This window comes from Amblyomma maculatum, chromosome 5 (assembly GCF_055883805.1).
Source record: "Amblyomma maculatum isolate TAMU_Amacu chromosome 5, ASM5588380v1, whole genome shotgun sequence".
Taxonomy (NCBI): domain Eukaryota; kingdom Metazoa; phylum Arthropoda; class Arachnida; order Ixodida; family Ixodidae; genus Amblyomma; species Amblyomma maculatum.
Window position 1 is genome coordinate 143,416,848 of NC_139348.1, and position 21,599 is coordinate 143,438,446.

At 42.8% G+C, this 21,599-nt stretch overlaps 2 protein-coding genes across 3 annotated transcripts; one reads left to right on the forward strand and one right to left on the reverse strand.

Moving 5' to 3' along the window:
- Positions 1-1,010: 1,010 nt before the first annotated feature.
- On the forward strand, positions 1,011-2,938 carry LOC146189827 (uncharacterized; the record flags this gene model as incomplete). The annotated part of the gene is given in 3 exon segments (XM_084604592.1): positions 1,011-1,183; positions 1,468-1,591; positions 2,748-2,938. Coding segments are annotated over 3 exon segments (414 nt in total), but the record flags the coding sequence as incomplete, so codon positions are not given.
- Positions 2,939-3,342: 404 nt separating this feature from the next.
- On the reverse strand, positions 3,343-17,151 carry LOC146189828 (dehydrogenase/reductase SDR family protein 7-like). Of its 2 annotated transcripts, XM_084604591.1 has the most exons (7): positions 17,014-17,151; positions 16,477-16,672; positions 15,743-15,846; positions 15,155-15,377; positions 11,883-11,975; positions 10,781-10,933; positions 3,343-7,920 (listed from the first exon to the last, which is right to left on the reverse strand). In XM_084604591.1, exons 2-7 carry the CDS (start codon positions 16,646-16,648, stop codon positions 7,709-7,711), a joined length of 957 nt encoding a protein of 318 aa, XP_084460717.1. In that variant the 5' UTR covers positions 16,649-16,672; positions 17,014-17,151; the 3' UTR covers positions 3,343-7,708. The 2 variants fall into 2 exon arrangements, with proteins under 2 accessions (XP_084460717.1, XP_084460716.1); XM_084604590.1 differs by lacking the exon at positions 17,014-17,151 and having other exon boundaries at positions 16,477-17,007.
- Between the last annotated feature and the right edge of the window lie 4,448 nt (positions 17,152-21,599).

Below are 21,599 nucleotides of genomic sequence, written 5' to 3' on the forward strand. Positions count from 1 at the left end.
TCCGTATATAGATCGCATATGCTACAGGCCAAAACGATGGTCAACGAGCGGGCCACTTTATTCCACAGTACGGATGATACTTTAGCAGTTTTTAAAGATATTATGTACGACAATATAATTACATAGCGGACTTACCTCGAGATGCAGTCCTACCTTTTTGCTAACGTGGGACGCATTCACAATCAATATTTACTCATCCCCGTCTGTCGTCTGCTCTACAGTGCAGACGTGAATAAAAAGTTTCCCGCTTATAATAAAGTATTCTTCATGGAAGTATGGAAGTACGCGTCAGGTTGCCCAATCAAGACGGAATGCGGGTTGCATGTCGCGGTGCACCTGCGGGGACGCGTCAATGCGCGTGCTCGTGCGAGCGAAAGCGCACGGCGCACGCCGTGAAGGCAGCGAGCGAGCCGGCGGCGTCCAGTGAGTGCCCGCGCGACAAAGCAGCGCGAGACGTCTGCACGTACGCAGAAGCGAGCGAGCGAAAGGAGAAAACTTGCACGGGATGCCTAGGTGGTGCCGCCGCGTTTATCCCCAGTTTCTATTTTTCTGTCAGAGATGGCGCTCCCTGTCAGGAGCAGCAGCGCCGCTCGACGGTGCTTTGGAAGCCTATAGCCGAGTTTCAATAATCCGCATATTACTTCACGACTAGTTCAAGCAGTTCAAGTAGCTGGTGTCTAGAAGATGGCAGAACCACAGATAGCAAACTTTTTTTTTTTTTTTAAATTTTGAGCAGCTTCGATTTCTAAATGGCGTTTAAAGTTCCTAAAACCGTGGTGCCAAGAAGTTGCTAAGACGAAGAAATAAGTTTTCAGCTTTTCCAGGGCTGTCGAATACGGACGAAAATGCTTGGAGACTTTCTTGCAGGATGTTTGCAACAAAGCTTTTGGATAATATATTGAAGAGCTTTTAGAATCACTATCACTCATATCACTATCATCTCCGCATAATTTGGCTCGCTTTGGATAGGTTGTCTAACCAGTTTGCAATCCAACAGCAGACGATTAAACATGGCGCTGAACCAAGTAACGCTGCTTTTCTGCCGACGGTCTAGGTGCATCTTTACGAGATGCATTGCCACGGGGCAAGCGCGAGGTGCTCAGTATACCATTCAAGACAAGGAGGACTTCAAGTCTAAGGTGCTGCAGAGCAAGAAGCCGGTAGTCGTTAACTTCCGGGCAAGGTAAGAGGCAGTTCAGATCGCATGCCACTCGTGATCAGCTCCGAACGTTTGTCGTTACCGTGGTCGTTACCGTACTTCACGCTCACACTTCAGCGATTATGCGGCACAGTATCCGAAAACTATCGCATTAGCGTGCTGTAGGCCGCACTCACGTAAATATTCCTGTGCTTAAAACCGAGAAAGCCAATTTTCGTGTGTTGCAACATTGTTAAGCGGAAACGTGTTTCGGGGGATTGCCCTGTTACGGTAAGCTGACTGGGAGTGGCCCTGGCTTTTATTTGCAGCTGGTGCGGTCCCTGCAAAATGCTGACTCCTCGTCTGGAGGCCGCCGTGGACGCCAGAGGGGAGAAGATGGACCTCGCCAAGGTCGACATCGACGAACAGGCCGACCTTGCCATCCAGTATGAGGTGAGAGACAAGCAGCTGTCGTACTCGTGTGAGGCCAGAACAGGCCTCTTGATCCAGGGCTACGCGTACCGATAGGAGTGACAGCGCACGTTAAAGAACCACAGGTGATCTGTATTACCGGAGCCGTACACTGCGGCGTCCCTTAAGTCGGTGTCCCTTTGGGACTTTGAACTCTTAAATGGGCGGTTAGACTCTTTCTAAATGATCCTACACGTAGTATATACAAGACAGCACTGGCAATGCCTGTGCCAAATACTGGGCAGTCTAGCCTAGATACATTTATAATTTCTAAGAATGGCCGAACATTCTAACCAAAATTACCTGGACCCTAAATACGAGCTCGCAACAAATCTGTCATGTGCAAATTCGCTTACTCCATTGTCGCAAGTTTTGATTGCGTGACCCATAAGACTTTAAGCTGGCCTTGAATATTGTGGCTTCACATTGCGCTTGATGTTCCATTAACGTGTAATTGTCATGAATATGTAATCCCACCCCTTGAGATAAAATAAAACAAATCATATTTTTGCTTACTGATAAGGATAAATGACTTCTTTGGGCATTGAGTCTGGATAATGTTCGTACAACACACTAATTTAATACTATCAAAAGGCACAGAGAGGTTTTGAACTTCCTCACGGAAGTGTGATGTGCACCATGTTGCATCAGACGAAAGTTTAACATGGGCCAAATGTAAAGTTTTGTGATTGCCAAGCGTTTATCAGTTAAAATTTAAAGAAATTGGCTTGTTGCTTATTTACATGGTTACATAGCAGGTAATTAACTGCAATCTTACACGCAATTTATTCTACAATAATTTCCAATTAATGTCCTGGAGAGATTAAGATAATGCATAACCACTCAAAAACTTGAGCCAATTATGCCTCAGAGGGTTACTCAGTAAAGGACCTACGTGTAAGAGTGATGAAGCCACAAAAAAAAAAAAGAGGATATTTACAGTACCTGAACATGAATTGCAAAGAAACAAAAGGACATTGAACGACAGAAAAGACAAACACTACGGAGCGCGAGTGTTTGTCTTTTCTGTCGTTCAATGTGTTAGCGCGGTGAAACCAATATGAATAACCAACTAGGCCCAATTCTCGCCATTTTAAACAAAAGGACTGCCGAGAAATTTATTTTCGTGTCATTCCAGGTTGAAGCCGTTCCAGCTGTGATTATGTTCAAGAATGGAGAAGAGACAGGAAGATTCTTGGGCCTTAAGGACCAAGACCAGATTGACAGCTTTCTCGACAAAGCTGTCCCTTCGTGACCAAGTTTTGTTGTGGAAAGTAGCAGTAGTTTATTATTCTTGTAAATACACTCCTTTTGTTGCACAAAGTTGAACCCATGTTTGGTTTAGAGTTTGGGAGGTACCATATCAGCCCCTTAACAGCGGCCATATATGTTTGGCAGTAGAGGCCAATAAAAGCGACATTAAATCTCAGTACTCACCTCTGTGGGCAGAAAATTTAATAGAGGTCAGTGCACTGAGCCAGAGAGAGGATGATGGTGGTGACCACAAAAGGAGAAGAGCAGAGTGAGCTATGAAATGGGGGAGGACTTTTTAGCTCTGCTCTATTGACAGTGGGTTCTGAGATAAGACGGAACTTAAAACATGGTGAAGGGTTGGGGAGATAGATCAGGAAATTTGCAAGGATAAGGCAGCCGTGAACAATGGATGATTGAGAGGTTTTTGTAACCAGGTTGATGATTAATATTCCTGTTCTGAAGACTGCAATAGAGACAAGTTACTACATTATGGAAGTTTATTTTGGAAGCAATAATACAACATTCACAAATGTACCACTTAAGAGCAACATTGTGGCACAGATGTAGGTACCATTTGCATAACCAGGATAAAACATGTTTGTGAATGCAAAGAAAAAACACTCCTATTCAAACAATGCCACATGTACACTGTTTTTTCCCAGTATTGGAATGTTTTCGTATTGTTTCCGTACATAATGCTGCTGTTACTGCTCGCTCCAGGAGTTAGTTTTGCAAGTGTACTGTGTGGTACTGCTAGCAGATGTGCCAACAATTTTCCGTGATAACCTACACTGTCAAAGTGGAAAAAGTTTCCATTACTTGAAGTAAAAGCTAATATTCTGCCCTGCAGCAAAACTTAAACTGTGAGGAGAAAGTGTGTTGGCTCTCTATCATAAACTGGTGGCCTCCTTCAGTGCCTGGGTAGAGTGTACATGTACTATTGGAGAAAAAAAGTCCCTAGGATGCATGAAAATCAATCATTGTGTACAAATGTCACATCTGTTAGCGATTATCTGATTTCATTCGCTCACTTCAAAGAAACGAGTCAAGTCTAGTCATAAGCTACCAACTGATAACAGAGCTATAGGCTTCGGTACCAGATGACGCGTCCTGGAGACCTTTGTCCCCCATAGTAGTTGAGTGCTCATGAGTGTTTGCAAATAAGCGCAGATGCGTGCAATACACAAGTACGTATTTGCAGTTGGGTACAGTTGGCACACAACAAGCATGAATAAATGCCATGGCAAACATATATCATGGCACTCCGCACACTGGTGTAGGGCACAGCAAGTGTATGCCGTCCTGAGCAAATGCCTCGGTGCACTCATAAGGTATGGATGACAGAGCACAAATACCGACTTGGAAAACGCATTCACTCTTAAAAGCTACCGCAGCTACAATTTTGTCATATGTAACCTGGCTACATGAGTAGACCCAAGTGCAGAGTGGTATGCATGAGCATTTTTTTTTTTTGTACTTAAATGCAACGCTTCCACCCTTGCGCATATATAAGGAGTTAAACAAGAGCCCCTGATGAGCAGAGCCCCCACTCTTTTGCACAATCCTTCATATTTCGGCGGGTTGCCTGTAACGGAACAAAAAAAGACCTATCGGCCTGAGATTGTGACATGATGTGATGGGTAGGCAGAAGTTCAAGTTTTCACGACTTGCTCAGTGTGAATGAACATACCCTGTTAGTTTAGCTCGCAGCCAAGAAAAGCTGATGTGAATGCAATGTTGCTGTTCGCTCTAAGCCATGGACATGACTGGCAATTATGAAGACTTTCATATGAATAGCTAAAGTTTATTTGTGTCCCAATCTCCAGTTAATTGCACTTTGTTACAGCTGAGTTACCACTGCAAAAAGACAGGCAATCGGTAAAAAATTGTTCCACACAGTGGCAACAGTGGCAACTACAGTTGCCCATCAAGCAGCAAAACAAGTGGGAAAAAAAAAGTTGCTTCTAGACATGTAATCTAATGTTACTTGCGAAGAAGGCTCTCTAAGGAAAGTAATGACCTTACCGTCACGAATAAGTAAATTTTGTGCTAAAGTATTTGGCCTAAGGCCCTGTTCAGACACGAGGTGGCATTACAAAGTTACAGAAGTCAGTAGGGTAACACCATGCATCAAATTCACAAAGGTTTCAAGCACATTAATGTCATTAAGTTCCAAGACATTTTGTTCAGCACTTGGTTTGACACAGTGGTTATGCTTAATGCAAGTCGGTTTTCACTTGTCAGTACAACGAAGACTAGGCAACGATTAAGAAGAACCACTTGACAAAGTATGCAATATAGCCTATAGTACAAATGGGCTCACAGGTGGCAAAGTGTGAAAAAGGAGAGTGCCTATCTCAGACACAACCTGACTCGTGGATTGATGCAGTAGCTTCAACATGAAGGGCAGTACTGCCGCCTTATAATGAGCTTGTTTGCACAGAATGAGTGACATTTATCAAATGCATTCATTGGAGTAGTGGCAAATATCTGATGAGCAATGAATGATGAACATAAAACATCCAAGCCAGAAGGAAAGAGATCAAGTAACAGCTATCGAGGGGAACATTTACACCCATCGAGGCTTCAACGATTAGAGCAGTACACAGCTCACAGATAAACCATGCACGGGGACACTGTTTACAAAGAAGTGTAAACAACAAAGTTCTGTTTATCAACAAGTAAACAGTCAAGAATGCCCACACTGTCGGAATGCCTGCAAGAGCAAGCAGTTGGAGATGGCCTGTCAAAAGCATTTACAAGAATATAGAGGACGTTATAACACGGTAAAAGCACGTCACTTGAGCACTGTTGACGCTGGGGTAATGAGTCTACGTTTACAGTTTGTGTGGCACACATTTAAGCGGTGGTTGCGACAAGGTTGAATGGTAGAACGTGTCAACCAACGTGCTTAGGGTCATGCAGTGCAACTTGCATGAGAACCATTGCAGTCTGCACTAGCAGTAACAGATTTCTTTTGGCCCTCCACAAACAACGTTGTACAGGTGACACTACAATGGTTAACACCACACCGATGCCACCACGTCACTGGTGTCACCTAAATTACGCAAGCGATACTGTTTCGTTTAACAATAAAGCCACAAGGATCTTGGTAACACGACCATCCGGTCTACGAGGGCAACAAAAGAATGCACAAACTTTGAACAACAGACTATTTACTCGAGGCAACTAATAAACATGTCCCTTGACAATGAGTCTAGCTGTTAAGAAGTTCTCACGTTCCTTTTGTTTTACAATTTAGACGCGTTACACAGTTCAATTTATGACATTACTGCATTAGAAAGGCAGTGTACAGCCATGTCTCTTTAGCACTGCGAAATGCTCTCACTTCCATATTACTGGTACAGATTTTAGGGAATACTAAACCGCCATTTGTTAACTCATCTTGCAACAATGCTAAAATATGCTCAGAGATGAGAACAAGCCTCTAGTAACCTATACATAAAGCCAGCATTTTTTTTTTCTCGAACAAAACAACTCTGCAACGGTGGTGTTAGGAGTCTCCACCTTTGCATTACAACAATATACCTCCAAAACAAAGAGCACTTGGTCACTAAACCTGAGGCTTGTTATTTAACACAGAAGCAAGTGGTCTCAGCTGCATTCTGTTACGTTAGCTTGAAGGGAAAAATAGTGGGTGTTAAAAGGGTTCCATTCTTTCAACAACAGCGGTGAAACTCCCACACATGCCTAGCACCAGCCAAAGAGAGCCAAGCAGACATTTCACTGTAAGCAAAGGTATCCCCGTGCAGCTGTGGATTAGCTGCACGCTTTTATCCTTTCTCACGCTGCTTGTAAGATCCAGAGAGGGGAACTTTTGCACGCTCATGTGTGCACAAGCAATTTCAAGAATGAAAAACTGCCCTGGCAAACCAGCAGCGACAAGTGATGCCCCAGATCCATTAACAAACACTTTTTTTTTTTCTGGCGTCGGAAGCATGCTGGCGTTCACGGTGTCTCCAGTGGAGATGCGGAGGATGGAAGGATTGCGTGGACAGTGTTTCCATCTCCGCTCTCCATTTAGGAAGTGATAGGGATACTTCAAATGGTCGACTACATGGTTCAACAACATACCTTCTAGGAGAAACTCTTCTGACATGGGATGAAATTGTTGCCAGCATGAAAACTCTCTGCATGTTGCAACTCTTTTTTGCAGAACACACGTGTGAATGATTTCTATCACTTCCAGTCTGCTCAAAAAAGCAAGGATTGCTTAATTCCAGCATTTTTGTGAGCACCAAGTGTATGAGCCAGCAGAAGTGACTGGTAGGACAATTCCAATCCTCTCCTCTTCCCAAATGAACAGGACAGTAGGCAGTTTGTGCCGTCAGCTGAATTGGCAGCAGATGCTGTTAGACTGAATGAATGCCCTGATTTCAATGTACAAGAGCAGGAAGCTTTTAATACTGCGTCATCAACTCGTATTCTGCGTCAACTCTTAGGAGCAGCCAATGCATGCACAAGCTGACGACATGGTGGTGCGTCATCCGCTTTCATGCTTTGCAGCAGACGTTTCAGCCGGTTTGCCGCGATGGAGTTCCTGCTTCTAAATTTTTATGCTGACGATACATCACTTGGTGTATTGTCTGCATAAAGATTTTAAACCGGAAAATGGCACATCATTAATGACTTGTTCTACAATGACAGGGGTGGAACTGGATGTGGCCAAAGCATGATGAACCGAAGAGACCGATCAATTTCTGTGCGCGAGATAGACGGCAGCCATGCTTGTGGCATTTTTTGCTGCTGACAAAACAGTGAAACGAGCTTGCTTCACAGCGTTCGCCCCCCGCGCTCCCGCTGGGCGAAACGCGCCAGTATTTGCTATTGGACCCGACGCTGCTGAAGGCGGAGGCGCTTGGCTCGACCCTTCATGATGGCAAAGTACAACCAGGGCAGCAGAACCCGCACAAACAGCACCAGACGTGGGATGAAATTGGAGATCACAACGTCGGTCCGCTTGTTGACGACGGACTCCAAGACAATGTCTGCTACGTCTTCCGGTGCCATTCCAGTCGCGGTTGTCTCATCCATCACTGCAAAGAGGAGAGAATAATAATAATTGGTTTACAGGAAAGGAAAGGCGCAGTGTCTGTCACAGGTGCTCGGTGGACACCTGAACCGCGCCATAAGAGAAGGGAGGAAAGTGGGAGAGAAAGAGGAGCTATAGTGGAGAGCTAAGTAGTAGTTTCGACCACCTTGGGATCTTTAATGTGCATTGACATCACATAACACATGGACGACTCTCCGTTTTGCCTCCATCAAAATGCAGCCAGCGGCGGTCGGGATCTTGACCACTGCACCACCGCGGCGAGGCAAAAGATTTGGTTTAGTTCATAGGGCTTCAAAAAGCTATAAAAGGCACCGTAGTGAAGGGCTCCAAAAATTTCGAACACCTGAGGTTCTTCAACATTCATTGATGTCACACAGTACACGAGCACCTTGCTTTCACTTCCATCAAAAAGTGGCCGCTGTGGTCGGGATTTGATCTTGTATCCTTGGGTTCGGCAGTCGAGCGCCTTAACCACTGAGCCACCGCGGCAGGGCAAAGAGAGGAGAAAGCTGCCCGTATTAATGCTGCAAAGCAGCCAGTAAGCTGTCTGCTGAATCAGCTTGATTCATCTTAGAAAATGGTGAACGAATATGTAGGCAGAAGGGAAGAAAGCACAGGAAAGTGCGCTATGCTCTAATTGCAGAGATCAACTTCACTAGTCATGGCAGAAGGAAGAAAGTCAAGACACAATTTGGGAGAGCTTTCTGAACATTATATTGACGTCGCGAATTCAAATCGAATGGTTGGAGGATTTTTAAATCCGATGTTCGCGATAATAAGCACATCTTTTGCACTGTCCAGTAAGAGCAGTGGAACTATTGTCAGGGCTCTTAAGCGTGACACACCCCGGCCGGTATCATGTGCTCCGTTAACGCAGCTCAAGGAACTCTAGAAATGCGCCCTTAGACAATATGAATCCTCCATGCGAACTTCTCAATGTGAATTCTCAAACTGCAATTGAATCCATTGCTCATACAAGACCTCAGCTTGAGTGGAATTCATGTTGATCATTACCGGCTGATGGAGGCAAGAATTCATGGACTGTAGTCGCGGCAGTTGACAGCCCTGCAGACGCAGCAAGCACTGTTCCACGTTCTGAGGGCATCGTGCCCATGCAAAAGGTTCTAACGTCACAGCATCTAACCGATGTCCTTGATTATTCCTACTCTTCGCTCCCTTTTACCTCCCCTCTATGCGAGGTAGTTAACCGGAACATCCCTTCTGGTTTGCATTCCGTTTTTCTCCCTATCGATCTCTGCTTATTCACAGGACTGTACAATAATGTAGTGAGGTACTCTGGGAATATATGCGATGCTGCTTTTGCCCTGACAGAACATACCACAGACAGCAAAGGTGTCTTTAGCAAATACAGGAAGGCATGAAATGCTGCATCATTTCTTGAGCAAAGTAATCAGTCCAAAACAGGCATTGTTGGCCAAACCATACAGCAATGTATGAACATATGCAATGACAATATATACAAAAGAAGCATGCAGACGCGGGGCACAAAGCTCCGAACTCTCTTTAAGGGTGGATGCGGTGCCAAAGGGTAAAATTTTGAACTGTTGCACCAGTTTTGATAAAATGTTCAGGGATGGCTTATCTTCCTCTTATTAGAATATATTTAAGTTTCAACCCACCTTGCCACAAACAAAAAAAAAAAGTTGTAGTTGTCATAATGAGTAATTAAGTGTGTCAGCGTAGGAAAACTACGATTTCAAAAATCGTGAAGATGAACTAACCCTTTGCACTTAGATAGCTCTGTAAGATAAGGCCAATTGCAAGTAAAAATCTGAGCATTTTTCCTTCATTTTTTTTTCTCTTGTCCCTATATGTCGCATATTAGATACTTCTTTTTCTTAAAAAGAATAATTAGGAATCCAAAAAATGCCTTATCTTGTTCTGAACAAAATTTTAGCTCAGAATCCACTTTTAAAATAGCCTTTGGCGAAACCGTTTAGAAATGGTAGTTTTCCTAACGGTTGGGCTCTTGCAAAAAGTGCGAACTGAGAAAAATGAGTTCAAAAATTTTAGAACCTGCCATTCAAGTTTAGGGCCTAAATGAGTAAATTAAAGTGGCTGGTGCATGCGTTTGATTTTCCTTTTCAGCCCGAAGTGCTCTGTGGCGTTGAGTAGCCTCTTTCTTTTTTTTTTCTCCAGCTTTACAGCTGTCCAGCGCCCTTGTATGCGCTCGTGAAGTGCTTTTCTTGGTTGCTTGCTGGGTGTGCCCCTTCGTCTAGGTTCCGTATTCTATCTTTTCTATCTCCAGCTTGTCTAGAACTTTGGTTAGCACTCTGGTTAGATAGTGCGAAAACAGTGTTCGAAGGTTATGTGTGGTGTTTCAGTCAACTAAAGGGTCTATTTCGGTTTACCAGTCAATCGGATATTGCCATGGCCCAGAACTTGTCCTTTCTTTCCGATTTTATTTTCAGCTGTCAGCTGTACTCTCGATAGCAGGTCATCTTTGGCTATAGAATGCGAAAAACAAGCATTCTAACTTAAGGCTACACTGCACATTCAGTTTCTCGCCCACTACACAGCTGTGCCTGTTTTTTTTTAATAAATATTGTGATTTTGATCCCGCATCCCCCTTTACGGTGAGTGGGAATAGTGAAAAGAGGGAATGAAAAGGTGCCAACATATTTGTTCACTGCATGCGATCTACACTTCACTTAAAGGGACTAATGATGTGGATGATATACGTAAATGTGCATTCTTATGAGGGCACAACTCTTTGGCAATTTTGTTCATCTAAACAAAGTGTGATCAGCGTACAAAAAAATCCGCCCAGGCTTTTCCTGATCTTGAGAAAGTGGTGGATAGCACTGCCAAAAAATACTCACCGCCGTACACGGCTCCAGTGCCAGTGAGTGCATTCATTGAGAGGTTGGTGCGGATGTATCCCGGCGAGACGACACACACATGGACGTTGTACTGCGCCACCTCTGACAGCAAGCTGTCAAAGAAGGCCTGCGTTGCGTGCTTGGATGCTGCGTCTGAAAAATTGCAGATGACACATTATCGTAAGGACCAATACACTGGGAAAAGAAAAAAATTCCGAGAGCACTGTGGATTGCACACTGTAGAAATGCGAAAGCCTAAGTGTTGCTGGTTCACACTGTGCATTACGTTTGCTCTCATTATCATTACCAACTAAATGCACTATTATTATCATTGCTACTGTCATCATTACTCAGAGCTCCTCAATATTACCAGTTGCGAAACTTTCCGTAGGGCCCGTGTATCAAAAAATGGCGGATTTGATTGGTCAAAATTCGGGTGTTTACGAATGGTGGCGGCAACCCCAGCCATTAAAGAAAACTGCGTCTGAATTCCAAACTTTCTGATCGCTGATAAATACACAAACATTACGGAAAATAAAATTAGTTGAAGACTTGCAGCAGCAAAAATGATTAGGATAACAGCCATATAGTTAGTTGAGATGGAAAAGAGGAGAGAAAAATTTGATTTCCAAAAGGCAATGGTGTCAATAGCAAAAAGCTTGTACTGAGCGCTTCCAGATGGCGTGACAATTCATAGACACCCGAAAAATGCGTACAAAATTCGGTCACTTTTTGAAGCGGAGTTTCGCAACTGGTATGATCCAAAAGCTCTGATCGTTCCTGTCATCCTCATCGTAGACAAGGAGAATTATGATGTGCGTTTCACGGTCCTGGGCATGGAGCAGTTGGTTAAAGCGCTCTGCTGGGGATCTGAGGGATGGAGGTTCGAGTCCCAGTGGGGACATGATTTTTATTTTTCTGATGACCTCATCAGGATGATTGACAATTGACACGTCTGCGCACAAATCCAAAACAGGTCTCGTGCACAACTCTCAAGCACAGGATTTCGTTCCATGAGCATAAGAAAAGCTTTCGCCTTAATACTCTATAACTGACACACTGACTTTGCAACTAAAAGTCCATGCAAAGGTTATCCACTTACAGGCCGAGCGGAAAGGCAGCCCAATCTTCCCCTGCACGCTGCTGATGGCAACGATGGTTCCATCCCTCATTTCGATCATGTTTGGCAGTATTGCTGAAAAAGAATATAATGAAACCACCACAGTGAATACTGTAATGCCCAGCAAAAAGCTGATGCAGAAATGACTGCTGTGTTTTGTGGGCACGTGAGTAGAATGACGTGTAGCCAAGTTACCAATTCTTTCGCATAATTCCAAGAGATGAGTCACAAACTACTGCTTTTATGTGCATAACAAAAATACTCGTACAAGGAATGCACAGACGAAAGGAGTAATTACTCCCTTATTACAAATCTACTCCACCTTGGGGGATTCCCCTAAATATTTGACCAACACCATTCCCACTTCAGAGTTATATAGATCAATTCGCTCTCGCCTACCAGCTGATCTGCTAACCGTCCTGGTTAGCTCAGTTAGTAGAGGGACTGCCCCGGAAAGGTGGTGGTCCCCGATTTGATCCCCGGACCAGGATGAATTTTTTTTTAACTACGAAGTTTCTGAGAAAACTGAATAGCTTTCCTTTGCTGCTGTATGGCTCCACTTGGGTGGATGTCAATGAGTAATTAATCCCTTATTACGAATCTACTCCACTTTAGGGGATTTCCCTAATATTCGACCAATGCCTAGACTGTTTTGCTAGTACAGTGAACTGCTGTTCTAGGGCAGATTTGATCCTGGGGACGACAACCCTTCGAGCATTTTTTTTTTATGCGGGAGAGACCACTAGGCCTCCATTTTTTAAACAAAGAAATCTCCGAGTTTTATATCACTCTTCCCTTTAGCAAAGAGCAGAATTATCCATTCAGTGCGAATGAATTTTAAAGGAGTGCAATGAAGTGCTTGACTGTTCTACATATATGAACAATAGCTCTCGAAGCCTATTCTATTTAAGGAACAGTTCTATGTAATAGTGTATCCTCCTGACAGCAAGCTATGGGCAATTTGTCCAATATACTGGACATTATTTTTTGAGCTAGTACTCCTGCGCCAGGGAATTTATCATCATATAAATCCTGACTATCCAATAAGATGGGACATCCATTGCTGCCATCTATGTAGCCCCGAAGAAATTGCACCGTCCTATTTCCTGACTAAAAATTCTGAAAAATTGAGTTGCAGAATGGCAATGTTCAGTGCCACGGTGACCATGCATTTGCCACAGAAGAAAGTTCTGTTTCTGGTATTTCTATGTACTTTTAGAGCATAACTGTGGTTTTTTATCAAAGTTAATAATAAAGTGAATGTGCAGAAGTTCAAAATTAAACTATACCTGCACCTAATTTATTCCTTTATGCATAGTTTAAAATCTTTCTTTGTAATAATCTCGACACTGCCCTGAGCTGAAACAATCAGTGCTATTGAGAAAATATTTAACACTTTTGGTCTTAATCATGCTACTGAGTTATTCAAGGGAAATTGTGACCTAAAATGCATCCAAGGTTTTAGGAGGATGTGTGCGCTTAAGTTTATCTTTGTTTTCATAAGTATTGGGCATTTTAAAAAATAACTTCTAAAACTTTACAGATCGGGACTTTGTGAACGTGCAGGAAAAAAGCTAATGCACTTTCTTCTTAATTATTGTTAAAGCCCCGCCGGGGTGGTGCAGTGGTTACGGCACTCGGCTACTGTGCCCAAGGACGCGGGATCGAATCCCGGCTTCGGCGGCCGCTTTTCGATGGAGGCGAAAAGCAAGGTGCCCGTGTGCTGTGCGATGTCAGTGCACGTTAAAGAACCCCAGGTGGTCGAAATTTCCGGAGTCCTCCACTACGGCGTCTCTCATAGCCTGAGTCGCTTTGGGACGTTAAACCCCCACAAACCAACCAACCAACCAATTATTGTTAAAACCCTGGGATGAGATGACTTAATCGCAATTACCCAGCTACCATAACAGCTATCGTAAAAAAAAGGTGAAGTTCTGAAATCTCCACAAAAAGGCATATTTGTGTCAAATTTGGTTACATGCTATGCCTTAGTAATAAAAAACAGGCTTAAATGCCAGATCAAGCCTCAATATCAGTGAGCAAAAATTGTTTTTGTTTGTGTTTTAGTTTCTCATGTTGCATCCTTGAATTGTCACAGCTTGTAGTTAACAAATTTTTGGGGAACCTAAACATTATCCCTCAAGTGAAAAAAGAAGCTTTAAAACCAATAACAGCACAACGAGCTGAACTAGAACAACCCCCAAGAAATGAGGAAATGCTAAAAAATGTGACCACTCTAATAAGGCTAGAAACTGTGCTCGAAATATGTTATCTACTGTTAAGTAAAATAAAAAATAAAGAAAATAACTGCTCATGGCTACATACGACTATACCCCAACCTGCAATCAACTGTCTTCTCATAACTAACACATTCATCAAATGAGATTTCTTGCCAATCTAACCGGCCAAGTTCACTGAGGAGCTTGCAAATCTGTTGCCCGTTTGATTGTATGACTGAATGATACATGGAGAGTGCCCACAGTGTAGGTGCATAAACAACAATCAAGGGTCCAATGAATTAAGACCATTAAGCACGGATAAAAGCAGATTAATGATAACTGTGGCCAGTGCCAAGTAAGAAAATACCAATTTATTTTGCCCCATCAGCCGTGAAACCCCACAAAGAGATGTTAATCTTCCATGCCCTTCAGAAGTTAGTAGTACGTCTCTCATAGACGGCCACATAAAATGGGTAGTCTAAAATTAATTGCAATTCATCATTTTGCAAATTGGTCATCAGGTAATCTCTCTGTAAGCTTCACGAGACATCTAAAGCAGGATTTCAAAAAGGTCATATAGTGTATGATTAATGCCAATAAATAACTTCAATTTCGAAAGAAAGTGGACATGAAGGCAGAAAATCTCGTACACAAGTGCGAAGGTGGCATCTTTTCTGCTCCAAGGTTTACCCGAAAACCATGAAGCACAATTTTTGCTTCTGCAAACTTTTCGTACGAGACAAATGAAGACATTACAATGAAATGGGATCTTTTCGGGCCAAAAAACAGCAATGGTGTAGATGATCTGCATGTGTAGGGTCACCAATAACAGCAGTGTAATGCACTGAGAAATTTGAATGCAGAAAAAGATCAGATAAGAAGGAAGCACTTATCACTCTCTATAGTCTATATGCAGAGTTTTGTAACAGAGCATCAATTAAGCTCTACAGACAAATGAAACAGTTATTGCTACAACTATTCCGGACTTTGAAGAGCTGCTAGTTAATTCTATGACTGCAACATGCACACACACACCTTTGGTGAGTGCGACATGACCAAAGTAGTTGACCATCATAAGTTTGACGTCAACTTCCACTGATGTGTCTGATGCTTCACCGCGGTAGCTGATGCCACCACTGTTGATGAGGATGTCAATGCGACCATGAATACGGAGGGCCTGCTGTGCCTTCTCCGCAATCGACGATAAGTCCGCCAAGTCCAGCTGGACTACGGCCGGGGTGTGTGGAACTGTTGGTTGCTGCAAGCATCGAGAAATGAGCCTTGAGCCTCAAATTCTTTATATTTAGAATAATAAAAACAAGCCGAGAGCAGAATCACTTTGCTTATGTTCAATCTGCATACTTCAACCAGCAGCATTGATGCGCAACAAGTGAATAAACTAAAATACACTGTATGCTAACGTGACATACGGTGAAAGTAATGAAAGGTTTAGCTATCCCAAGCGATGCTACATGGCTGATTCCTTTTTCAATTAAAAAGAAGCCTGAGGCTGCAAAATCAACACGAGTGCTCTGATAAGGCTCTCTGGATAGCACAAATAAATTAAACATTAAATTAAACATAGCTGCAACGCTACTCATGAAAAAATGTCACATAACTCACCGGCACAGACTGGAGGAGATCTTCCTTAACTCTGTCCAATTCGGTTACACGACGTGAAGCCAAGATCACTTTGCAGCCAGCCGCAAAGAATTTGTGCGCCAAGGCTGCGAATCAAACATATGCCTTGGCTACAGACATCAACTTTGTTTTTGTATCTGGCATCTAGATCTGAGCAAATTTTGCTAGAGAAAAATATCACGGTTCGGTTAACTCAAAACCAACACTCCACAGACTCGACTTGGGCATGAAAAGTTAATAGTTGCCGACACAGACTTTACCCAGCTTGTTCGGGCTATTTCGTGCTCACTGACCGAATCTTTCCTCCCCTTGGTCAACGTAAACCGCCGGAAAAAGCAAACCATGAGCGAAGCATAATGCATGCATACACCGAAATCGCCTCACTCGCTACGTCATTTAGTACAAAAATTACGAACTGCGTGCCTGGGAATGGGAAAGTTTACTGACTCATCTTCGCAGCCGTATGTAATTTGCACACAAATGAAAGGAGCGGCAATAAAGTGGGGGAAGGGGCTAAGTTGATGTGTCACGTACTATCAAGACTGTAAAACAGCGGCTTGAATCATTTATCGGTGCTCTTGTTTACGTGACTTTCACGTACTCGTTGTTATAACAATTCGCTTTAGATAGTCTTGATTCACCTTGCGGTGCATTAAAGCCACAGAAACGATAGCCGTCAAAAGCGAAAGTAGAGGAAAAGGAAACGAAACACAGACCTTCACCAAGGCCTGAGCTGGCTCCCGTGATAAGGACCACCTTGTCTTGAAGGCACCCCGTCTTGAGCGAGCCCCAACGCATGCGGTACAGTTTGTAGACGATATACGGAAACACCAGGGGCAAGCAAATGCCCCCGGCTAGCAGGCGGAACCAGTGGAATACCCCCGACATCGCAGCCCGGCCGGTCCGGAAGCCCTGCAAGAGCGACGGCGACTCGGGCATTTTTTTCCCCCCTTAAATGGCTTTCAGCGCAAGTCTAAAATCTCCGTACCGCCCAGAGAATTCACGGTGCACATTCGCGAAACGAGGAAAACGCAAGCTTCAGCAATCACATTCTCGAGCGTGTGACGGATGAAGCGATATGCCGACTCGGAAATCCCGACTCGCGTGCCTCCCCTCTCCACAACCAATTCTCTCTAGCGTTAATCGTAAAAGCCTCGTACTATCAGCTCGTTTGCTATCGCGACAAAGATGCTGATGAGATACTGCAAGAACAATGATAGCGACGAGGGAACATTATACGCTCTTGCACTTACGGCAAAGCAATGGTAGTACAAGCTGCCCCCACCGCGTTCGGGAAAGCCAGCTGCCCCACAACGCACTCAGGTGGTTTCCCTCTCGGCTCAAATGTCCCTAGTGATCCCTAGTATTCTGTTTCTCCGACCATGCTCCGACAGAATGCAGCGAATGCCAATATAATTAGTGTCGCTACTGCCGATTTGCAAATAAAATAAGTTCTACGAGTCGTTTAGCATGCCACCCCTGACACTTATACTGTCTGTCGTGATTAAGTAATCATACGGCAATACATGGTACAGGTGTGATTAATTGTTGTGCTCCAAACCTTTTCACCCCATTTTTTTTTTTTTTTGCTCGCGCCACTGGACAAAACAAAAATAAACATAGAGTACTTGTGCGATGTGCACATCCTGCAAAATACAAAAGAAAATATCCGCGGAAATCTTGATGCACCGTCATAAACTATATGAAAAGCTCATTGACCGTTGTTAAATCAGAAACTGCTACAAAAAAAAAAAAAAATGCAATATATGGCAATGCTTCTGCAATCTGCTGTCCGCCCAGGCAATGATTTACAACAAAGAATTGAAGATCTTATGAGCAAAGTGCAAAAGTGGATTTGAAAGAAATAAACTTTAAGAAATGGTCAACAGTCTCGTTAACAAGAAAAAGTTTACAACAGGCGGTGAAGGAGTGCACATAGTACATCTAAGCAAACAGCCAGGATGAATGGACTCTCTGACAGATAACAGGAGACAAAGCTTTATAAGAACATATGGTTGTAGGAAAGCTTTTATAAGCTGGAAGAGGTAAATAAAATGAACTACAGGTGTTGGCTTCGCTGGCTGTTTGTGAAGAAAACTGTGCCGAGATCAGTTCAGACTGCATTTTTTTTTTCCGCTGATCTCCTAAGGTATTCACTTCTAAGTGCATGGTGTTCGTGGATGTCTTCTCAGTAGGGTGTTTAAATAAAACGGGCTAGAAAGAATGTTACGTTGTTAAATCCAACTTTCTCTGCAGTAAATGTGCCTTTCACTTCTGCAAAAATGGCGACGCAACCGAAAAGGGCCACAGAATACCACCGAATAAATTATTATTATTTTTTTAATAACAACAACTGTACGGAATTGTTTTCAGTGCCACTTTGCGCAAGAAATAGAGTGGATTAGAGAGCAAAGTAAGGGTTGACAACACGGTACCCGAGATTAGGCACATTATGCACAGCAGGGAGAACTGTCGGTCAATTAGTGTGACAATGTGGATACCAGGTGAAGGGAAAAGATATCCGAAGAGAGTCAATAATGGCTCACATGGGGAAATGAGGTCAGGAAATTTCTGGGGACAGGGTAACCCGACACAAGAAATGGCAAAAGGGAAACCAATGAGAGAATTCTTCCTTTGTCCACTAATTAAAATAATTTGGCTCATGATGCACTCAATACAAAACAGGGCTAGGGAGGCCCAAGGGCTTCTAATGAAACTAATTTGACTGATGATGATGTATAGAACAAACCTTCCCACTCATGCATGCCCATCGTGATCTCAATGCAGTATTGTGACAAAAATCGATTCATGACGAAACGACTTTCGGCATGTCATGCAAACAGCTATGTGTGAGTAGACTATAATGCCCGTGGAAGTAATGCACTCCATCATGCCATAAAAAAAAAAAGGAAAATAGAAAGAAATGAGTGAGACAGGCCACAAACAATGTGCAGTTGGACATATTTATAAACAAATGCTCCAACAATATGAAATGGCAGCACATACAGACAATGACCACATCATGATCGGTAAGTAGACAGGAGGCCAAAAAGGCCCACATTTTGGCAAGCAAACAGACGTATAGGGGTTGTCGTTCATACTGGGCACAATGAGAAACAATGATATGTTTGTACAAGAATATGATGAGTGCGGCGACAATAAATAACAAGTCGTTCACGGAAATCGATCACAAGCTCAACAGAGGTGTAGATAGGAGGGAAACACACTGTGAAGTTTCCCGCGGCAACACTACCAGGAAATGTGGCACAGCAACTTTCATAACATTACAAAAAAAAGAGCATGCCAGGAACGCCAAACTCTGCTAAATAGTCTTGCTCCAGAATGAAAACACAGCTACAAGAAAATGTTTACCACTTCCACTGCGGCAGAGCTACATCAGCTCTGGAATAATGCTTAGTAGGCCAAATGCTCTAAGGTTAGTCTATTTTTAATACTAATTAGAATTAGAAAGAGACCAAACATTTGTATGAATTACATGAAGTACAAGTTAGTTGTACCCTTTTCAGTACAAGTAACGATTATGAGACCAAAGCTTTGAGTAAAATAAAAATTTGCATTGAATCAAAAAGTCATTCTTGAGTACATTAAATTTTACTGAGAAATCTGACTTTTGACCTTTCAGCATTCATGAGTAATACAGATAAAATATAGAGGAATTTGTGCTGTCTATCAACCCTTCAGCATGGTAGCCCGAGCCTTGTGAGACATACTTTTAACGAAATGAATTTGAAGAGGAGAAACAAAATGAAACAATGCACAGAAAAAGGAAAAAAAATAGGCATCCCCTGTACAGGTCCTTTTCACCGTGTCGACAGTATCGTCAAATCAGTGGCTGGGTTCTAAAACAGAGACAATCAATTACTTACAGAAACGGCTTACACGCATGCTGAGAGCAATGAAGGTCTGTATGCTGTGCGACAATTTCTTCTAGTGTAACCTTGGGAAACATTCTTGAAAACACGTACTTGTGGTCAACACGGACACCACAGGTGTCGTGAAAAAGCTCGCTTGAGGTTATGAACATGCGCACACGCACAAGAAAGAGATTTGTTTTCGTTGGCTTGCGTAAAGTGCAGGTGTGAATGTGCTAAAGTTCATTTAAACATTTCCCTTCCAGCACTCTAGAAAAAAAAGGAAAATAGAGGCAGCATTGATCAATACAATTCTCCATCGTATAGGTCAGTGAGGAATTGTTTACAAATCTACCAATATCGCCAAGTTTCGTGGTTTCTCAACAAAGTCTATGTAGCGAAAAGTTTGGTATTCGTAAAAATGCATTGCAAGTCCTTTGCATTTCACCTCTGCGAGGTCTGAAATACATTTCCCAGAAAAGCACACTTCTATTGCTCTATTTGGAAACTACAAATCTTCAACAAAATTGTTGTCACATTATTGCAATCTCACGAAGGCTTGCGTTCCAAACTTAATTTAGTTGCCCAGTTCAACAGAAATCACTGTCAATGGTCAAAGCATCAAAATAAGTGATTCAGGGGTAAAAAAAAAAAGGTGAGACATAGTTCAATATTTTTCTGAGCATAAAAGAGACTCTCAGCATGGAGATTTGAACTGTTCTCTTTAGGAGTCTAAAAATGCACCTCAGGTCCATTGAACCACGAAACTGATGAGGGTAAATACATTTAATAGCGCGATTAGTAACTTTTCTCGGTTTTACTACTATGTGCCTTTTTTTAATAAGAAGAAAACAAGATCAAGTATCAGTCACTAGAAAGCTGTCCTGAGTGCAAGCCAATGCTGTGAAGAGAAATGGCATTTTGCAATGAACACAAGAAGCAATGGCTTGCCAATGAACAAAGCAGGTTAAAAAGAAAGAAAGAAGATAAGGAACGAAGTGAAACTAACTACAGTAGTCTGCTTGCAGAAAAATGCTAAAGCCTCTAGAGAAATGCACTTTCATAATTGCACATCCAAGGATAAGGGATAAAAGATCACTGTGACACAATAAAACATAATAAGAAGCTGTCATCTCAGGTACGGAATAAAAAATGTCACGCATACATCCAACAAAATACCACAGCAGCCAAAGAAAGCAAAGACGTCAGTGCGCACTGCTTGTAGATCTCTTAAGCGCCCACACTGAGTTAATCCAGTAAATAATAATAATAATAATAGCAACAATCATAAGAACAAGCGCTCGGAATAAAGACGTTGCAGGATGCCTCTCATCTGAACACTAGAATAAAATCTGTCTAGTAATAATAATATATTAACAATAAAAAGAAAAGGATCATGCTGCCAGCCCCAGTTTGGGCTCAGATCACACAACGACCAGCTTCGATGCGAAGAAACCAACAGTCAACTGCATAAGGCGTAAGTTCACGCTAAAGAGATAGTGAGGACTAACCGAAGTTGGTTTTATAGATTCATAGCTGCATTCAAATGACAATGAAGCCCCTGTCCCTGAAAATAGAGCTTTTACGAACTAGAAAAAGCAGGAAAAAGAAAGCAGTCATTTTCGGCCTCAATTGGTTCCACTAGGAAACTGTGACGATTTTAGTATGGTCGTCCTGATGCATATCTCCGAGGATAGGGCGCACAGACATTCATTTCCAAACGATCACAGAACAGTTTTCGGTGTAGATGTTACGAGCTCTTTTTGAGTGGCGCGAGAAAAATATCTCTTTTACTGACAAACAAATGCTAATATAGCCGCAAAGAGCCAAAGAACAGATTTCCACTATGAACAAAACCTGGATGACGCTGTATGCCAGTCTCCTTGGCAAGAAACAGCAGGCGGTGAGGTGGGCAGTGTAATTTTAAAAGCGACCTTCAAAGTGGGTCATGTACATCTCTTGATTTG